The sequence below is a fragment of the Podarcis erhardii genome, assembly GCF_964252035.2.
Source record: "Podarcis erhardii genome assembly, contig: HAP1_SCAFFOLD_353, whole genome shotgun sequence".
NCBI classification, from domain to species: domain Eukaryota; kingdom Metazoa; phylum Chordata; class Lepidosauria; order Squamata; family Lacertidae; genus Podarcis; species Podarcis erhardii.
This window is the reverse complement of record NW_028292946.1, coordinates 17,010-35,415: the sequence shown is the minus strand read 5'-3', so window position 1 is coordinate 35,415 and position 18,406 is coordinate 17,010. Positions and strand designations below refer to the sequence as shown.

The 18,406-nt window shown below is 43.6% G+C and overlaps 1 protein-coding gene across 1 annotated transcript; it reads left to right on the top strand.

Annotated features, from left to right (window-relative positions):
• Positions 1-1,665: 1,665 nt before the first annotated feature.
• On the top strand, positions 1,666-15,555 carry LOC309334340 (maestro heat-like repeat-containing protein family member 7; the record flags this gene model as incomplete). Its single annotated transcript, XM_081882320.1, has 4 exons — positions 1,666-1,771; positions 2,658-2,779; positions 3,845-3,994; positions 15,397-15,555. Coding segments are annotated over 4 exons (537 nt in total), but the record flags the coding sequence as incomplete, so codon positions are not given.
• Positions 15,556-18,406: the final 2,851 nt, after the last annotated feature.

Here is an 18,406-nt window from a genome sequence, read left to right as displayed (position 1 = left end):
AGAAAGAGGTGGATTTGCCCTGCCAGACCTTAAGCTTTATTATTAATCAGCCACATTTTGTTGGCTGAGAGAATGGCTGCTTCTTGAAAACATAGACATTTTGGACCTAGAAGGTTTTAATAATGTATTTGGGTGGCATGCATATCTGTGGTATGACAAGGTCAAAGCACATAAAGCGTTTAAAAACCATATTGTCAGGAGAGCACTGTTTAATGTCTGGATAAGATATAAGGATTTGCTTGAAAACAAAACTCCAAGGTGGTTGTCACCAATGGAAGCAAAGGCTCAGAAAAAGCTCAATATGGAGGCCAATTGGCCGAAATATTGGGAAATTTTGGAACAAGAAGGGGACAGATTAAAACTGCAGAGTTTTGAAAAACTAAAAAACAAAGTACGAGATTGGCTTCATTATTACCAAATAATGGAGGCTTACAATTTGGATAAGAAAATTGGCTTTCTGGTGGAAAAATCGAAATTGGAAACAGAACTGTTAGATCCTAAAACTAAGAATTTGTCAAGAATGTATAACTTGCTGTTGAAATGGAATACTCAGGATGAAATGGTGAAATCTGCTATGATTAAATGGGCACAAGATGTTGGACATAACATTATGATGGCTGCCTGGGAACAGTTATGGACCACAGGCATGAAATTCACGGCATGTAATGCCCTAAGAGAAAACTTAATGAAAATGATTTACAGGTGGTACATGACACCAGTCAAGCTTGCAAAAAATTATCATTTGCCCGATAATAAATGTTGGAAATGTAAAGAGACTGAAGGTACATTCTTTCACCTTTGGTGGACATGCCCAAGGATTAAGGCTTTCTGGGAGATGATCTATAATGAAATGAAAAAGGTATTTAAGTATACCTTTCAGAAGAAACCAGACGCCTTTCTCCTGGGCATGGTTGGCCAATTGGTGTCAAAGAAGGATAGAACTTTCTTTATGTATGCCACAACAGCAGCAAGAATACCATTGCAAAATACTGGAAGACACAAGGTCTACCCACCCGGGAAGAATGGCAGATGAAGGTGATGGACTATATGGAACTGGCAGAAATGACTGGCAGAATCCAAGACCAAGGAGAAGAGTTGGTGGAAGAAGATTGGAAGAAATTTAAAGTTTATCTACAGAAACATTGTAAAATTAAGGAATGTTAGAAGGATGTTGGAATGAAGTTATGTGGTTTTAGCAGAAATGATATAAAGGTCTAAGTAAAAATGGATTGTTAATTGGTGAAAGAAGAGAATGTAAAATTATAGTATATTAAGATAAATTATTAGGATAAAAACAAAGTTGGAAAGGATTTGCTGAAATATCTAATTGAACTAGAATACAAAAAATGGAGGTGTGAGGAAGTCAAGGAAATAAGTCAAGGAAAGAAAGTTATGTAAAGGTTTGATTTGGTTTTTTTTAATTGTCTGTTTTTTATTTTATTTTTTGTTTAAATTGATATTTGTTTATCTTTTTTTTCTAACCTTTAAAATCTTAATAAAAATCCATTAAAAAATAAATAAATCAAATCCAAACTCTTCTTCTTCTTCTTCTGAAAGCATGCCAGACGGTTTTCTCTTGCTGGGCTCTGTGGGACGAGGGCTGACTGTGCATCTCTCTCTCTCTCCACTTCTTAGGTATCCCAGGATTTCCCCCTTCTTGGACAGCTGGTGGCGCTCTTGTCCCTTCACCTCGCAGACAACGTGAAGGAGATTGGCCTGCAGTCAGCAGAGGCCTTGTACCATCTCCATTACATCATGATAGCCAAAATGGGTGAGGGGGATGCTGGGAAATGGCTTGTTTCTTGTAAGCCGCAGGGTGGGAGATCTGTAGCCCTCCAGAGGCTGCTCCAACTCCCATCATCCCTGAGTGTTGCCCATGCTGGCTGCTGCTGGGGTTGATCTGGGAGTTCAGGAGGGCCAGAATTGTGCTAGCACTGGCCTAACGCCAACACCCCGTTGGCCAGAGATGAGAGGGCAGTCTTGGGGGAGGAATTCACTGCTGATGTTCATCAGAAAAGCCTTCTGGACCTGACCAGTGGCCCAGCCCAGTCCAGCATCCTGTTCCCACAGGGGTTGATCAGATGCTTGTGGGAATCCAGCAAGCAGAATTCAAGCTCTTTCTACTCCTGTACTTTGCTGCCTCTGACCATGGAGGCAGAGCATAGCCATCCTGGCTAATAGCCATGGGTAGCCTTCTCTTCCATGAATTTGCCTCATCTTCTTTGAAAGCCATCTTGGTCCGTGGCCATCAGTGCCTCCTGTGGCAGGGAGTTCCAGAGTTTAGCTGTGCATTGCAAGAAGAAGGACCATCCTGAAACTTCAGTTTCATTGGAGGTCCAGTTGTTCTCATGTTATGAGGGCAAGAGAGAAAGCTTTCTCTCTCCACTTTCTCCAAGCCATACATTGTGTCTCCTCTTCCTCGCCGTTTTTTTAAACGGAACCGCCCCCCAAATGCTGCAACCAGCATTTGCTCCACAAGCACCCCAGTCCTTTTGGTTGCCCCCTTCTGAACCTTTTTTCCAATTCCGAATTATAATTTTTGAGGTGAAACCAATAATTGTTTTTGTTGGTCCCAGCGGGAAAACTGGAGGTTTTGAGCAGGGAGCACTAATGCTGGGTTCTTTTGCATGCATATTCCAAAACCCGACCCTGCTTAGGTAAGGAACTGGAGAAGAGGAGGAATAAAAATAAGAAAGGCAACATGGTCAGATGGGTCCGAGAAGACTTCTTCATCCCTGGGCCCTCCCTCTTCCACTACAACATCGCAAAAGTGGCCAAGGTAGGGGTGGCCTTTTGTACTCTTTATTGCTAAGACCGCAGCCACTCCCAGTTAGCAAAGATTTGCTCACTCGGGCCAACGGGGCCCTGCCCCACCAACTTCAGCCTGCCCTCAGGCAGCCCACGCCTTCTAGGGATGAGGGAGAGATTCAGAGCAGTTCACACTGGAAGCCACAGCTATCAAATCAAGGCTTTCAGAAACAACAGGAGAACTGAAACACAACCCGCCTTTGAAATTCACATGTCCTTGAATTTCGCAATGCCAAACAGTGTGTAAAAAAATCCATGCGTGAGCTATTAGTGTAAATAACATTCAGAAATGCATTGTATTAGAATAAATTGCTCAAAGACAAGTGCCCGGTAGCCTAAACTGCATGCAGAATTCTACTTATTGAAATTCTACCAGCTGCTGGGAGACCTAGGGTTCAGATCCCCACTCACGAGTCAGTCACAGTCTCTCAGTCTAACCTACCTCATGAGACTAAAACGGGGAGGAGAGAGAACCATGCATTGCCACCTTGGGCTCCTCAGGGCGGAAAAAGAATAGGAAAAGTTGACTCATTCGATGCATCTTTCACAAGGCACTGCCAAGCCAATGGACTATGCCAACCTTGTGGTGGGTGTTTTTGTTGTATATTAAGAACTAAACACACAGCCGGCAGGTTCCCACCCAGTCTGTTAGGCATTGGTTATATAACGGATAGCCACTATTATTCACCCTCTCTGTTCCTGGAGGGATTTTTTTTTAAATTTTCTAGTCTGATTTTAGATTGAACCTCTTCATGTTCCAATGTCATAACCAATTTAAGATGTGGATCGAAAATAGCAAGGCGTCACCTGACTTTTAGTTTTGTTTGTTGTAAAATCTTTCAGCTACTTAAATAAACACATAAATAGAATCACCAAATTGTAGAGTTGGAAGGGACGTGGGGGTCACTTAGTTCAACCCTCTCAAGGCAGAGTGGAGATGTCTTTCACTTGGTTTGTGAAGGCACCCTTGGACTACTGAAACGTGGTCAGTGTGTGGAGCAGAAGAAAACTCCCTCTTCTTTCTTCTTTGTGCCAGGCTTTTGGGGAGCACCTCACGCCCAGCCAGATCAACGAAGTCGTGTTGAAGGCGATTGACAACCTGACAGTGGAAGACAGAGCCGTCTCTCAGGCTGCAGGAAATCTCCTGAGGTCCTTCCTTGAGGAATGTGGCATGGAAATGGAGGACGTAAGGCTCAAAACGGAGGCAGGGGGAGCAGGTTTCTTCTAAATCAAACATTCTCTTCGGACTTAGCATTAGCTTGTTTCTGGGAAGTAAGAAGGCATTGTGTGGGAAGTAAGAAGAGCCAGTGTGGTGTAGTGGTTAAGAGCAGTAGACTCGTAATCTGGGGAACCGGGTTCGCGTCTCCGCTCCTCCACATGCAGCTGCTGGGTGACCTTGGGCCAGTTACACTTCTTTGAAGTCTCTCAGCCCCACTCACCTCGCAGAGTGTTTGTTGTGGGGGAGTTACAGATAGGTAGCCGTGTTGGTCTGCCATAGTCAAAACAAAAAATTCCTTCCAGTAGCACCTTAAAGACCAACTAAGTTAGTTCTAGGTATGAGCTTTCATGTGCATGCACACTTCTTCAGATACACTGAAACAGAAGTCACCAGACCCTTCTATATAGTGAGAAGGTGGGGAGGGGTATTACTCAGAAGGGTGGTGGGAATGGGTGATTGGCAGATAGCTGTGATGAGCCTGTTGACAACTCTTAACGACTGCAATAGGTCTTACAGGAAAAAGCAAGGGGTGAGAAGGTGAAAAATGGCTTTGTCATGTATAATGAGATAAGAATCCAATGTCTTTGTTCAGACCAGGTCTCTCCATGGTTTTAAGTTTGGTAATAAGTTGCAATTCAGCAGCTTCTCTTTCCAGTCTCTTTCCTGTAAGACCTATTGCAGTCGTTAAGAGTCGTCAACAGGCTCATCACAGCTATCTGCCAATCACCCATTCCCACCACCCTTCTGAGTAATACCCCTCCCCACCTTCTCACTATATAGAAGGGTCTGGTGACTTCTGTTTCAGTGTATCTGAAGAAGTGTGCATGCACACGAAAGCTCATACCTAGAACTAACTTAGTTGGTCTTTAAGGTGCTACTGGAAGGAATTTTTTGTTTTGTTGTGGGGGAGGAAGGGAAAGGAGAATGTTAGCCGCTTTGAGACTCCTTTGGGTAGTGATAAAGCGGGATATCAAATCCAAACTCTTCTTCTTCTTCTTCAATTTCCGTGTCTGTGGCTCGCGCCTCTGTTTCCATACTGCTGCAGTTCGGCTTCCAAAAATCAACCACCCTGTTTTTCATCTCGCTGTCTGCTTTGGCAGTATTTTAATTACATTATTCCACCCTGTTCATTTCAGTGCAAAGGAAACACAATATGGACAACACTGAGGTCAATTAATAAAACTTTGCTATGATCAAAATGATCACCCTCCCAAAACTAACCTACCTATTCCAAACCCTCCCAATCTGGATTCCCCCAACACAACTCCACAGATGGCAGAGAAAACTATACTCTTTTGGACTTCCGGGTTAGCGCCATCTGTAATGGCGGAATTCCTCTGATCGGGAGGAATTTGCCTCGTGGGAATTTGGGTCTGGCCGCCACGGCGAAGGCGGAGACCAATTAAAAATCACAGGCGCTGAAGCCTGTGAACGTGGCATTCGGCGGGCACCTTTTGTGCCTCCCCTACCCGTGGGGAAACCCAATTTCGGGGATCCGGAGCGACGTGGGGTGAGCGGCGCGGTGCTTCAAATCAACTGCTTTTTCTCTTTTCTTTTTTTTAAAAAAATATTTATTCAAAGTTTACAGGTTACAAAAAAAATAGTAAAAGAGAAAAAATAAAAATAAAAGAAAAAGGAGAAAAATACACAAAAGATAAAAAAGGAACAAATCAAACCTTTACATATTTACCTTTCTTATTTCCTTGACCTCCTCACACCTCCCATTTTTGTATTCTAATTCAAATTGTTAATTCAGCAAATCCTTCCAACCTTGTTTTTATCTTAATAATTTGCTTAAAATGCTATAATTTTACATTCTCTCTTTCATTAATTCATTTTTACTAAATCTTTATGTTATTCCTGCCAAACCGCATAATTTTCTTTTTCAACCATCTTTCTAATCCTTAATTTTACCATTTTTTAAAAAACCACTTTTACTTTCCAATCTTAACTCTCATCCAAACCAATATATCTATACTTATTCTTAAAATTTTTCCCTAAGGTAAAAAAAGATTCCATTCCACAAATTTCCCAACTTTCATTAAAAAGAAAAAACAAAAAACAGATTGTATTATATGCACTTTGAGTTCCCAATTTCCATTCCACCAACTCCCCTCCCTGGTTTCAGTCCCCAGCATAGGTCCATCAATCCCCAAAACCATCAACCCGCAGATCTCAAGTCTGAGGCTCTTAAATCAGTTTCATGACCCCTCTGCCAGTCTTTTTGATAGTCTTTAATATTAAAAGCCAATTCTCGGGGGAGCTCCAACCCAGCAGCATCCACATTCCTTCCTGCCAAACCTCCATGGCTGAAAATAGGGCCTATAAGATGTTCCAAGTCCTGTTTCACACTCCTTTCAAATCCAAAGGTCCCGAAAACTCCAATCTCCACCTGGGTCAATTTTGTAATCCAAAGGTCATCTGGTCTCCACATAAGGAGATCTCTCCATCTTTCATTTTCCAATTCAGGCCAGGTTTCCATCTTTCCGAAAATTTACTTCTCCTTGTTGCCGTCATGTCAGGCCTCAAATTATAACTCATCTTTTGCATCTGTAGGGTGACAGCTCCCCCTTTCTTCACTTCAGTCGCAACATGATTTTCCTTTTCAGAATTTCCTGTTTGTTCAGTTGAATAAATTTCCTGTGCCGAGCTCTTATCAAGCTCTTTACTAGTGTCCACTCTTGTCTCCAAAGTTATAACATTCGAAGTCAAAACATTTATCTGACCTTGCAGCTTTCCCAAGAGAAAGAATGTCCTGTTCAATTCAAGCTGAGTTTCCTTCCCGAGCACCATTCTTAAACAATCCAAGGTCAAAAAACAGTTTCTCAGCTGTTCCTTAAAGCAATATCCCAAAGCTCCCTCTAGAGGAATTTAAGTTCCTTTTCACTCCTTTCAGCACAGACCCAAAGGTCCCATAAGTTAAATTGTAACAGTCATACCTTCATTGTATATATAAACTTGTAGCAAATATAGACAATAGAAACAAAGTCCTCTTTTGTATCTTGACAGCTAGCTTGTTTTTTTTTGTTTTTTTTTTTTAAAAATTTTTATTGGGTTTTCAGCTTTTTCAGACAAACACACACATATAAAACAAACACAAAACAAAACATCTGTAATTTCATAATCTTACATTCATTACCTTCTTTCAGTGACTTCCCCACACCCCCCTACCCACCTTCCAGTTTCATTAAGTATCTCAGCAAGTTATTTGTTCATTTCTCTTAAATATTGTTCATATCTTTCTTAAAATTTATCATTTTTCCATTTTTACTTATCATATCCCATTATATACATTGAATCCTTTCTCTAAGGTCGGCCTAATTTCTCTCCCACAAATTCCTCGGTCTTTATATTAAACCAAAAATTATATATTGAACCAAAAATCATAATATTCCAGTTCTAGATCCCAGAGTCTTACCACCCTACACTCCCCTCCCTCCCCTACCCCGGTTTTTTTGCCCCTTCCCATATTTTTAACCCGGATTTCTCACATCGGAGGCCCTTAGGCCCCAATTAGTCTCTTTCCACCAATTTTGTTTATAGTCCTTTTTGTTGGTCTTCTCTTCTCGGAGGAATTCTGTCCCCAGTTCCTCATATTTTCCTCCTTCCAAATCAAACAGAAACAGTTTCTGTCCAGGATCAACAAATCTCCCCTGTTGCAGCTTAACGAATAAGTCCCCATCAAACTTGTTCATTCTTTTATAGCTCGATATTCCAGTTATTCCAGGGACTTCCATCTTTCTTTGCAGATTTGTAATCCTTTGGTTGTCTTCTTCATTTCTTTTGTTCCCAAAAGTTACAGACTTTTGATTACTCTCTTCCTCCTGAACTCCCTCTTCTCCTTCTTCTTTTTCCCCCAGTTCTAAAGTTATCTCTTCTTCTGCAGCTGCAGGTTCTTTTTCCATCCGGTTAATTCCATCAACAGCTAGCTTGTTTTTGATAGTCTTTAATATTGCTTAGTTTAAGATTGAAGGTCATCAATTGTTCACTCATAGCCGAGCTCTGTTCTTGCACATCAAATCTCAAATTTTATTCTTCTCCTGCAGGCTCCCCTGCTTCCAAAAAAAAATTCTAATAGTCTCAATCAGTAGAATTAAAGTCCTTTACATAAAACTCTCCATGACCTTAGTTGACAGGTTCTTTGCTTTAGCTTATTTACAGAAAGGGGAGGTGGACTTCCTGTTTGGACCTTCCCCGATCGATACCAAATTTGCAAATATTTTAAGAGTCCAATTTCCGTTTTACTCATGGGTTGTTGTTTGAAATCCAATTATCCACAGGAAAAAGTCAGCGCTCTCCGGCAACGGCTGTGCGGCTTCACTCCGCGAAAATAGTGGTCGATTCGAAACACTGCGCCACTCTCCCCACGTCACTTCCGGATCCCCCGAAAAGGGGTTTCCCTGTGAGTAGGGGGGCGCTCCTGGTGTCCGCCAAATCCCACGTCCCCAGGCTTCCACCGCCTGGGGTTTTTAGAGCGTCTCCGCCTTCGCCGCGGCGGCAAGACCCAATTTTTGCGGAGTGGATTCCTCTGAGTCAGAGGAATTCTGCCATTTGCCGATGGCGCTAATCCGAAAGTCTGAATCAACTGCTTTTTCCATGGAACGAAGCCACATAGCCGTTGCCGGAGAGCACTGACTTTTTCCTGTGGACAATCGGACATTAAAGTAACTACCTGTGAGTACAGCGAAGTAGGAGAATTGGACTTTTTTTAAAAAAAAAAAATTTGATTTGGCATCGAAACGGGGGGAGGCTCAACACAGGAAGTCCGCCTTCCCCTTTTGTAAATAGACTGAAGCAATGAGGTTGTAAGCTGAAGCCTTGGAAAGCCTATCTGTAAAGGGCTAAACTTTCATCGGTAGAAAATATTAATATTAAACCCCCCTTGGATGCAGGAGAAGAGGGGGGGGGAGATTTGGACTGAGTTTGCCTGCAGGAGAGAGTGGGAAGAGAGTTAAAAGCACCACCGCTCTGACCCTGGAAACGGGCTGCTACTGACGTGCTTTGGAACGTTTGTTGACAGCTAGCTAAACAAGAGAGATACATTGAAATACATTGTTGCGACTGTTTCCGTCTGTGTTAAAAAGGACTAAAAGTCAAAAATTGAAACTAAGTTTATTGTTTGAACTGTATTTGGACATTTGGACATTACGGATTAATACAAATGGAAACTGTTTCCCCCTAGAGGAAGCTGCTGTTTTTGTTACACGAGCTTGGCTAGGGAATTTCCACTGTAAGATAAAAACTGTGGGACTGTGGGACTGACCTTGAATCTTTAAGTGTTATGGCAGATGGAAAGGAAAAAATAGATCAACCAACTTCTGAAAAAACATTAAGGTCTGGGAAGACTTGACAGCAACCAAGGAGAGCTTCAACATCAGGTCCCCCTTCCTCTGCGGCTGCTGTGTCAGTACATTCCAAATCGAAAGGAATGTCAACAGAAGACGCTTTAGCGGTGGCACTAAGTAAGATAAGTGACTCTTTGGATCAGCTTAATAAGAAAGTTGATGCGGCAACTACTAAAATTGATTTAAACAGAGAAAGTATAAATTTAAACACAGAAAGTATAAATAACTTGGGACAAAAAGTGAATACTAATACAGAGACTATCCAGAAATTGGTACAGGAGTCTACTTTGATCCGGCAGACAGCGGAGGAAGCCAGGGAAAAAGCTGTTGCTGTGGAATGTAAAGTAACACAATTAGAGAGAGAAAGAGTTCCAGACTTGCAGAGGCAACTTGATGACCATAAGTTGACGCTTTCTGTGATTGAACTTAAAGAAAAACAGACGAACTTGAGGATCAGAGCTTTACCTGAATTGGAGAAGGAAAGTCTGATAGACTTTCTTATGCAGGAATTTGCTGACTTTTGGGATGTGTATTTGGATCAAGAGGACTTTAGAATTGTGAGGGCCTTTAGACTTGGAAGAGGAGGGAAAAAAGAGAAGAATAGAATAAGAGATTGCTTGATTACCCTTCGAACTAAAGAAGAGAGAGACAAAATTTTGGGTTGGCACTATCAGAAGAATTTAGAAGTACAACAGTCAAGAGTGGAAATCTTTAAAGATGTCCCAAAATATCTTTTGGATCTTAGGCCTAATTACGGAGATTTGGTTGCCCTGCTGAGAAAGAACGAAATTAAATTTAGGTGGGAGTTTCCCCAAGGTTTATCCTTCAGTTTCAAAGGAAGGAAAATTAAAATAAGATCAGTAGAAGATAAGGTAAAGTTTTTGGACAAATACGAAGAAGACCTGCAGAAGGAAGTTGGAAAAGAGCCAAGAACACCAAACAGGAAATCACCAGATAGAGGACTTGAGCAAAGAGCATTGGATAGAAGATCACCAAATAAAGGAATAGTGGAGATAGCAGCATTATCTTTTGGATTGGACTCCCCCAGTGAACCTGCCGTCAACATTACCAACAGAAGAAGAGCAAGCAGTTGGAGGAAAAGCAGAGTAATTACACTATGGTGTTGCAAGTGTTGAGCTGGAATGTGAATGGACTGAACTCCCCAGAAAAGAGGCGGAGAGCCTTTCATTTATTAAAAAAAGAACAATTGGATTTGATTTGTCTACAAGAAACACATGTGATAAGGCTACACAGGAAGATATTGAGCAACAAAAGATTAGGGTCATGAATTTATCTCATCAGATAAAGTTAAAAAAAGAGTAGTTCTTTATGCAAAAGAAAGCCTATCACCGAAATTTATATTCAAAGATGACCAAGGAAGATTTGTTGCAATTGAAATTCAATCACAAGGAGAGCAATTCTTGATAGTAGGCATCTATGCACCAAATGAAGGAAAATCGGAATTTTTAAAGAAACTACATGAGACTCTGATGCACTATATGGATTACAATATGATCTTGATGGGAGACATGAATGGAGTGGTGTCTACAAATATGGATAAGGCTCAGAGACAGGTAGTCACCAAAGATGGTAGACTACCAAAAACCATTTTTTTGACATGACTGAAAATATGGACTCAGTTGATATTTGGAGAATAATAAAGAATCCTCTGGGAAGAGAGGGAACTTTCTTCTCTGAGCCTAAAATGACATGGACAAGAATTGACCAAATCTGGGTAACTAGAGGACTGGCTCCAAAGACCAGCAAAGTGGAGATTTGCCCCAAGACTTGTTCTGATCATAATGCAGTGAAGATGGAAATGAAATTGACGCCAATTGGTTCCTTCAGATGGAGGATGAATGATACTTTGTTTAGGAATGAAGAAGTGATGAAGGCGGCCCAAAAAACTGAGAGACTACTTTGAGATAAATATGAACACAACAGTGGAAAAAAGAGTAATCTGGAATGCAAGTAAGGCAGTTATGAGAGGATTCCTGATACAACAGAATGCAATTAAGAAGAGAACCCAAAATGAAAAAAAGGATAAAATCTTGGAAAAAATAAAGGAAGGAGAGAAGAAGCTGAGAGCAAAACCAAAATCACAGGAGATCCTGAAAGAGATAAAGTTATATCAAGTACAATATATGAAATTGATGAACCAGGAAATAGAATGGAAGATTACAAAATTTTTGCAGATATTTTGGCTAAAAGATTTTTTTAAAAAAATAATATTTATTGAGGTTTTGAATAAAGACATATAAACACATATAAACACAAAAAAATAAAAAACATAGACAATCAAACAAACAAATCAAAAACAAGTATAAGTTCGAACCATATTTTCTAAACCTAATTTCACCGACCTCCTCACACCTTCCCCTTCTGTATTCTAATCTCATTTATCTTATCAGCAAATCCATCCCACATTTCCCATAGTTTTTATTAATTTTATTCTTTTTCCTTAATCAATGTCCCTGTAATCCACTAATTTTTAAACCCATATCTTTTTAACCTTCATTAATTTTGTAATATTTATTAAGATAGTCTTTGAACTTCTTCCAGTCTTCTTCCACTGTCTCTCTGTCCTGGTCTCCGAGGATGTGGACAGGCTGCTTGGACGAGTGAAGCCAACCACCTGTCTCCTGGATCCTTGCCCATCCTGGCTTATAAAAGCTAGCCGGGAAGGACTGGGCGATGGGCTTCGTGGGGTGGTGAATGCTTCCCTCCGTGAGGGAGCCTTCCCAGACCCGCTGAAAGAGGCGGTTATTAAACCGCTTCTTAAAAAACCATCTTTAGATGCGGCCACGATGGCCAATTATCGCCCAGTCTCAAACCTTCCATTCTTGGGCAAGGTGATTGAGCGAGTGGTTGCTGAACAACTCCAGGCACGCCTGGAAGAAGCGGACCATTTGGATCCCTTCCAGTCGGGATTCAGGCCTCATCATGGGACTGAAACTGCCTTGGTCGCACTGGTTGATGACCTCCGGCGGGCTAGGGACAAAGGTGAGAGCTGTTTCCTAGTTCTGCTGGATCTCTCAGCGGCGTTTGATACCATCGACCATGACATCCTTCTGGACCGTCTTGAGGGGCTGGGAGCTGGGGGCACTGTCATACAGTGGTTCCGCTCCTTCCTCCTGGGCCGTGTTCAGAAAGTGGTGGTGGGGGATGAGTGTTCAGACCCCTGGGCTCTCACTTGTGGGGTGCCTCAGGGTTCTGTCCTCTCCCCCATGCTTTTCAACATTTACATGCAGCCGCTGGGAGGGATCATCAGGAGGTTTGGGCTGGGTGTTCATCAGTATGCAGATGATACCCAGCTCTACCTCTCTTTTAAATCAGAACCAGTGAAGGCGGTAAAGGTCCTGTGTGAGTGTCTGGAAGCGGTTGGAGGATGGATGGCGGCTAACAGATTGAGGTTGAATCCTGACAAGACAGAAGTACTGTTTTTGGGGGACAGGAGGCGGGCAGGTGTGGAGGATTCCCTGGTCCTGAATGGGGTAACTGTGCCCCTGAAGGACCAGGTGCGCAGCCTGGGAGTCATTTTGGACTCACAGCTGTCCATGGAGGCACAGGTCAAATCTGTGTCCAGGGCAGCTGTTTACCAGCTCCATCTGGTACGTAGGCTGAGACCCTATCTGCCTGCAGACTGTCTCGCCAGAGTGGTACATGCTCTGGTTATCTCCCGCTTGGACTACTGCAATGCGCTCTACGTGGGGCTACCTTTGAAGGTGACCCGGAAACTACAACTAATCCAGAATGCGGCAGCTAGACTGGTGACTGGGAGCGGCCGCCGAGACCATATAACACCGGTCTTGAAAGACCTACATTGGCTCCCAGTACGTTTCCGAGCACAATTCAAAGTGTTGGTGCTGACCTTTAAAGCCCTAAATGGCCTCGGTCCAGTATATCTGAAGGAGCGTCTCCTCCCCTATCATTCTGCCCGGACACTGAGGTCCAGCTCCGAGGGCCTTCTGGCGGTTCCCTCACTGCGAGAGGCCAAGTTGCAGGGAACCAGGCAGAGGGCCTTCTCGGTGGTGGCGCCCGCCCTGTGGAATGCCCTCCCATCGGATGTCAAGGCGATGGACAACTACCTGACATTCAGAAGACATCTGAAGGCAGCCCTGTTCAGGGAAGTTTTTAATATGTGATATTTTAGTGTATTTTTCATCTCTGTTGGAAGCCGCCCAGAGTGGCTGGGGAAACCCAGCCAGATGGGCGGGGTACAAATAATAAATTATTATTATTTATTATTATTCTGCCGGTCAACTCTGCCAGTCCCATATATTCTGTCATCTTCATCTGCCATTCTTCCAGGGTGGGTAGATCTGATGTCTTCCAATACTTTGCGATAAGGATCCTTGCTGCTGTAGTAGCATACATAAAAAAAGTTCTATCCTTTTTTAACACCACATGGCTTACCATACCCAGGAGAAAGGCCTCTGGTTTCTTCAGGAAGGTATATTTAAATACCTTTTTCATTTCATTATATATCACACAATATCATTTCCCAGAAAGCCTTAATCCTTGGGCATGTCCACTAGAGGTGAAAAAATGTACCTTCATTTTCTTTACATTTCCAACATTTATTATCTGGTAAGTGGTAAATTTTTGCAAGCTTGACTGGGGTCATGTACCACCTATAGATCATTTTCATAATATTCTCTCTCAAGGCATTACATGCCGTGAATTTCATACCGGTGGTCCACAACCTTTCCCAGTCAGCAAACATAATGTTATGACCAATATCTTGAGCCCACTTAATCATAGCTGATTTAACTGTTTCATCCTGTGTATTCCATTTCAACAGCAAGTTGTACATTTTTGACAAATTCTTAGTATTGGGTTCTAGCAACTCTGTTTCCAGTTTTGATTTTTCCACCTGAAAGCCAATTTTCCTGTCCAACTTAAAGACCTCCAATATTTGATAATAATGAAGCCAGTCTCGCACTTTATCTTTTAGATTCTCAAAACTCTGCAATTTCCACTTATCACCCTCCTGTTCTAAAATTTCACAATATTTTGGCCATTTAACCTCCATATTGAGTTTTTTCAAAGCTTTTGCCTCCATTGGTGACAGCCACCTTGGAGTTTTGTTCTCCAGCAAATCTTTATATTTGATCCAGACATTATATAATGCTTTCCTGACAATATGGTTTTTAAAACCTTTATGCACCTTAACCTTGTCATACCACAAATATGCATGCCATCCAAAAGAATTGTTAAATCCTTCCAAATCCAAAATGTCTGTGTTCTCGAGAAGCAGCCAGTCCTTTAACCAGCAGAAAGCTGCTGATATTTTGGCTAAAAGATTAAAAAGGGTGTTAGTAGAAGAAATTCATAAAGACCAAGCGGGCTTTCTCCCGGGCAGACATTTGTCTGATAATACGAGGAATATAATTTATATTCTAGAAAAATTACAAGTGAATATCAATACTAAGGCAGTTTTGATTTTTGTGGATGCAGAGAAGGCCTTTGACAACATTTCTTGGAGTTTTATGAAGAAGAATCTACAGGGGATGGGGGTAGGTCAAGGTTTTGAAAATGGTATAGGTGCAATTTATTCAGAACAAAAGGCAAAATTAATTGTGAACAATGCAGTGACAGAAGAGTTTAAGATTGAGAAAGGAACGCGACAAGGTTGCCCAATCTCTCCATTGCTTTTTATATCGGTCCTGGAGGTTTTGTTAAATATGATCAGAAAGGACCAATTGGTTAAAGGCATACAAGTGGGTGCTAAACAGTACAAACTGAAAGCATTTGCTGACGATTTAGTATTGACTTTGCAGGAGCCAGAATCTAGTACCAAAAGGGTACTGGAATTGATTCAAAACAAAGATCACCACAGCCAATCACAAACAAACAACCACACCCTAGGCCAACCCCAACCTCTCTCACCACCAAAGGAACACAAGTGAACGGCAGAGAACCGGCACGAGTAACGCTGACACCAAACCCCACATACATTAAGCAAAATAGAAACAGGTTCACCACACTTTCTCATCCTGGTCTTCTTTTATCTTCTTCCAGCTGCCTATGGTTGTGAAGGAGATTTACAACCGTCTCCACCAGATCCCCGACACCCGCACTAAGGAAGTGACACTTTCGGCTCTTGTCAGCCTAGCCACCAAGCGCATGCAGCCGGTCGTAGACAGCCTGTTGGACTGTTCGATGGAGTGTGATGAGTAAGTGTCAGAGCTGCCCGAGGTCCCAGCTCACAAAGGACCAACGCCAGTTCTTGTTATATACAAAAGTCTTTATTGAAGTTCAGTTTCGATTCCAAAGCCACGCCACGCAGCTCTACGTCTTGAACTCTAGACCGCTGAAGCTCCGTCTGAATCTTCTCCCCCCAGACACCAGTTTAAGACTCTAGCCTTGCTCCACCTCTTCCTTTGCTCTTTCCTCCTCTGGGTCCGCCTGTCCACTGGGGTCTTACCCTTTCTAGACTCTTCTGACGCTGAGTCCCCTGAGTCTTCCCCCTGCCGACCTGGTTCCCAATCCGGGTTTTCTGCCGTCCCACGCGCCTGTACATTTGAACTTGGCGCGCTCGCCCAGCCGGCAACCTTTCTCCTGACCGTTACACTGCTCCTGTCACTGCTTCCCCCTTCGGGGGGGCTAGCTGGACCTGACTCCCCCTCCGTTCCCTCACTCTCTGATAGAGGCGTGGTCAGCCCGGACTCATCTTCTCTCCCTACTGGAGGAGACGCTGGCCCTGATACATGGGACTCTTCCCCCCCACTACGCTCTGGTGAGGGAACTGGTCCTGATCTCCCGCTGCTGCTTTGGGAGTCCCCGCTGGCCCCTTGCTTCTGGTGCGTCCCCCCTGGGACCCCCCTTGCCCTGGCCATCGGCGCCCCCCTCTGGGAATCTTCTGAATCGCTGGAGAAGCTCATGGAATCTCTCGGGCCACTGTCATACTCCCCTACGCTGCCCTCAGATTCTTGCCCTTCGCTCTCCGTTTCCTCTCTCCCCTGTGCCTCTGCTCCTGAGCCCCTGACAGTAAGTTTTTGTGATGTGAAAATGGGGAGGGGTAGATTTAAGGGGTTTCTTAATTTATATTTATTTATATTGAATTTCGTACTTGCAAAAAATTGTGCTCCGAGTTGTGGTTTCCTTCTTTGCTAATGTATGTGCAATATAAAGAAAATATCAAAGGCCTGACTTTTTTTAAGAAAAGGAAAAAGGAAAAATTCTGTTTTGAAAAATTGCAGAAGTGCCACGGTGATCTGGAAGGCCTTGGTCGCTGATCAGTATTCCAGCGTCAAGCTGCTGAGACCCCTCCTGAAAAGGCTGCAGGATGAAGACCCCAAAGCGGAAGTCACTACCAGGCGACGCAGCACTTCTCAAATGCCAATGGCGGTACGAAACCACTCAGTTTCTCTCTCCTGGATTGTTTTGAATGGGAGCTGGATGGGGCTGGGGGCTTCTTGCTGGGAGGGGGTGCATCTTAATAAGTGGTCCATCCTGTGAGCACCTGCTTTGTATGCAGAAGGGCCCCAGCATATCCATGTCGGGGAGTTCCTTGCCTGAAACCCTGGACAGCCACTGCTAGTCAGTGTAGACAACACTGAGGGAAATGGACCGGGGCTCTGAGTCGCGTCTGAGTCTGAGATCTTGATCTGACGATGACCTCTGCTGAATGCCGTTATCCTGTCCTTGTCCCTCCAGGCTACCAACGCTCTGTGTCATATCCTGTCGTTCCCTGAGGCTGCAGGTATCCTGAAGAGCAAGTTCCACCACCTGCTGTTTGCACTTAGCACTCAGATCTGTTTTGTCCATGAGGCGAGAAGAAGAGGTTCGAGGGCGGCAAGTCTAATCCCGGAGCCCTCTTCGCATCTCGATCCACTGATGTAAGGGACCTGCTAATGCATTTGGGGGGGCCCTTCCTTCTCTCTCTGACCCATAGCGGTGATGGCTCAGCCCTCCCCCAAGAGATAGGCTTCATTTGGACATGGAGGTTCTGCTTAGGTTAGATAGCTAGGAGACCCAGGCTTCCCCAACCCCTGTGCTCTTCAGTCACTTTGGACCACAACTCCCACCAGCCCCAGCCAGCACAACTGGGCTGAAGATGGGAGTTATTGTAGCCCAAAACATCTGAAGGACACTAGGATGGGAGAGGATGTTGGAGACTCTCCCGCATGATGGGCTGATTTGGGCGTGGTGGGACTCACGTGTCATGAAACCTTAAGTCTCCATCACAGCCGAAAGGTTGCCGCTTGTGCTGGAAACATGGGGGAGGCTGCAGGGGGTGATGGTTGGGGTTGGACTGCAAGATGTCAAGGACCTAAAACTCCCCAGATGAACCTACCCAGACCTTGTGCTCATCATCGGAAGCCCCTCTTCACGTGCCCCCTCCACACAAGAAGGGGCCTTTTCTGTAGTGGCTCCCCATTAGTGGGTTGCTCTCCCCAGGGAGGCTTGCCTGGTGCCTTTAGATGCCAGGCAAAAATGGTCCTCTTCAATCATGCCATTGGCTGATTAATCTCCTATGCCCTTTCAACTGCGTTTGTTGGAGGGAGAGGAGTTATTGGTTTGCTTTGGTTCTTGTTTTTATTCTGTATTTTGTGCTTTTTAACTTGCATTTTTATGTTGTGAACTGCCCGGAGATCTACGGGTGAAGGGCAGTATACAAATTTTTAAAATATAATATTCTTATTTCCTTCACTTGACTCAGGACCGCTGTGCAGGCCCTGAAACAACTGATTGGGCGTGTTGAATACCTTGACGATTTTGAGGTTTTGGGGTTGCAAAGCTGCTGGGATATGCTGTCAAGTCCAGAAAGCTTTTTCAAAGGCATTCGTCTTCTGGCAAGGTAAGAAGGTGAAAAGGACTGGCAGGTGAGGCATGAAGAGCAAGGCCTGCTTTCTGGGGAAATGGGGATAAACTTCTTATTTATTTCAGAAAATGTACCATATTGTTCACTCTATAAGACGCACTTTCCCCCTCCTAAAAAGTAAGGGGAAATGTGTGTGCGTCTTAGGGAGCGAATGCAGGCGGGAGGCTCTGCTCAGCGTTCAAGTAACCTGGTGGTGGTTGTTGT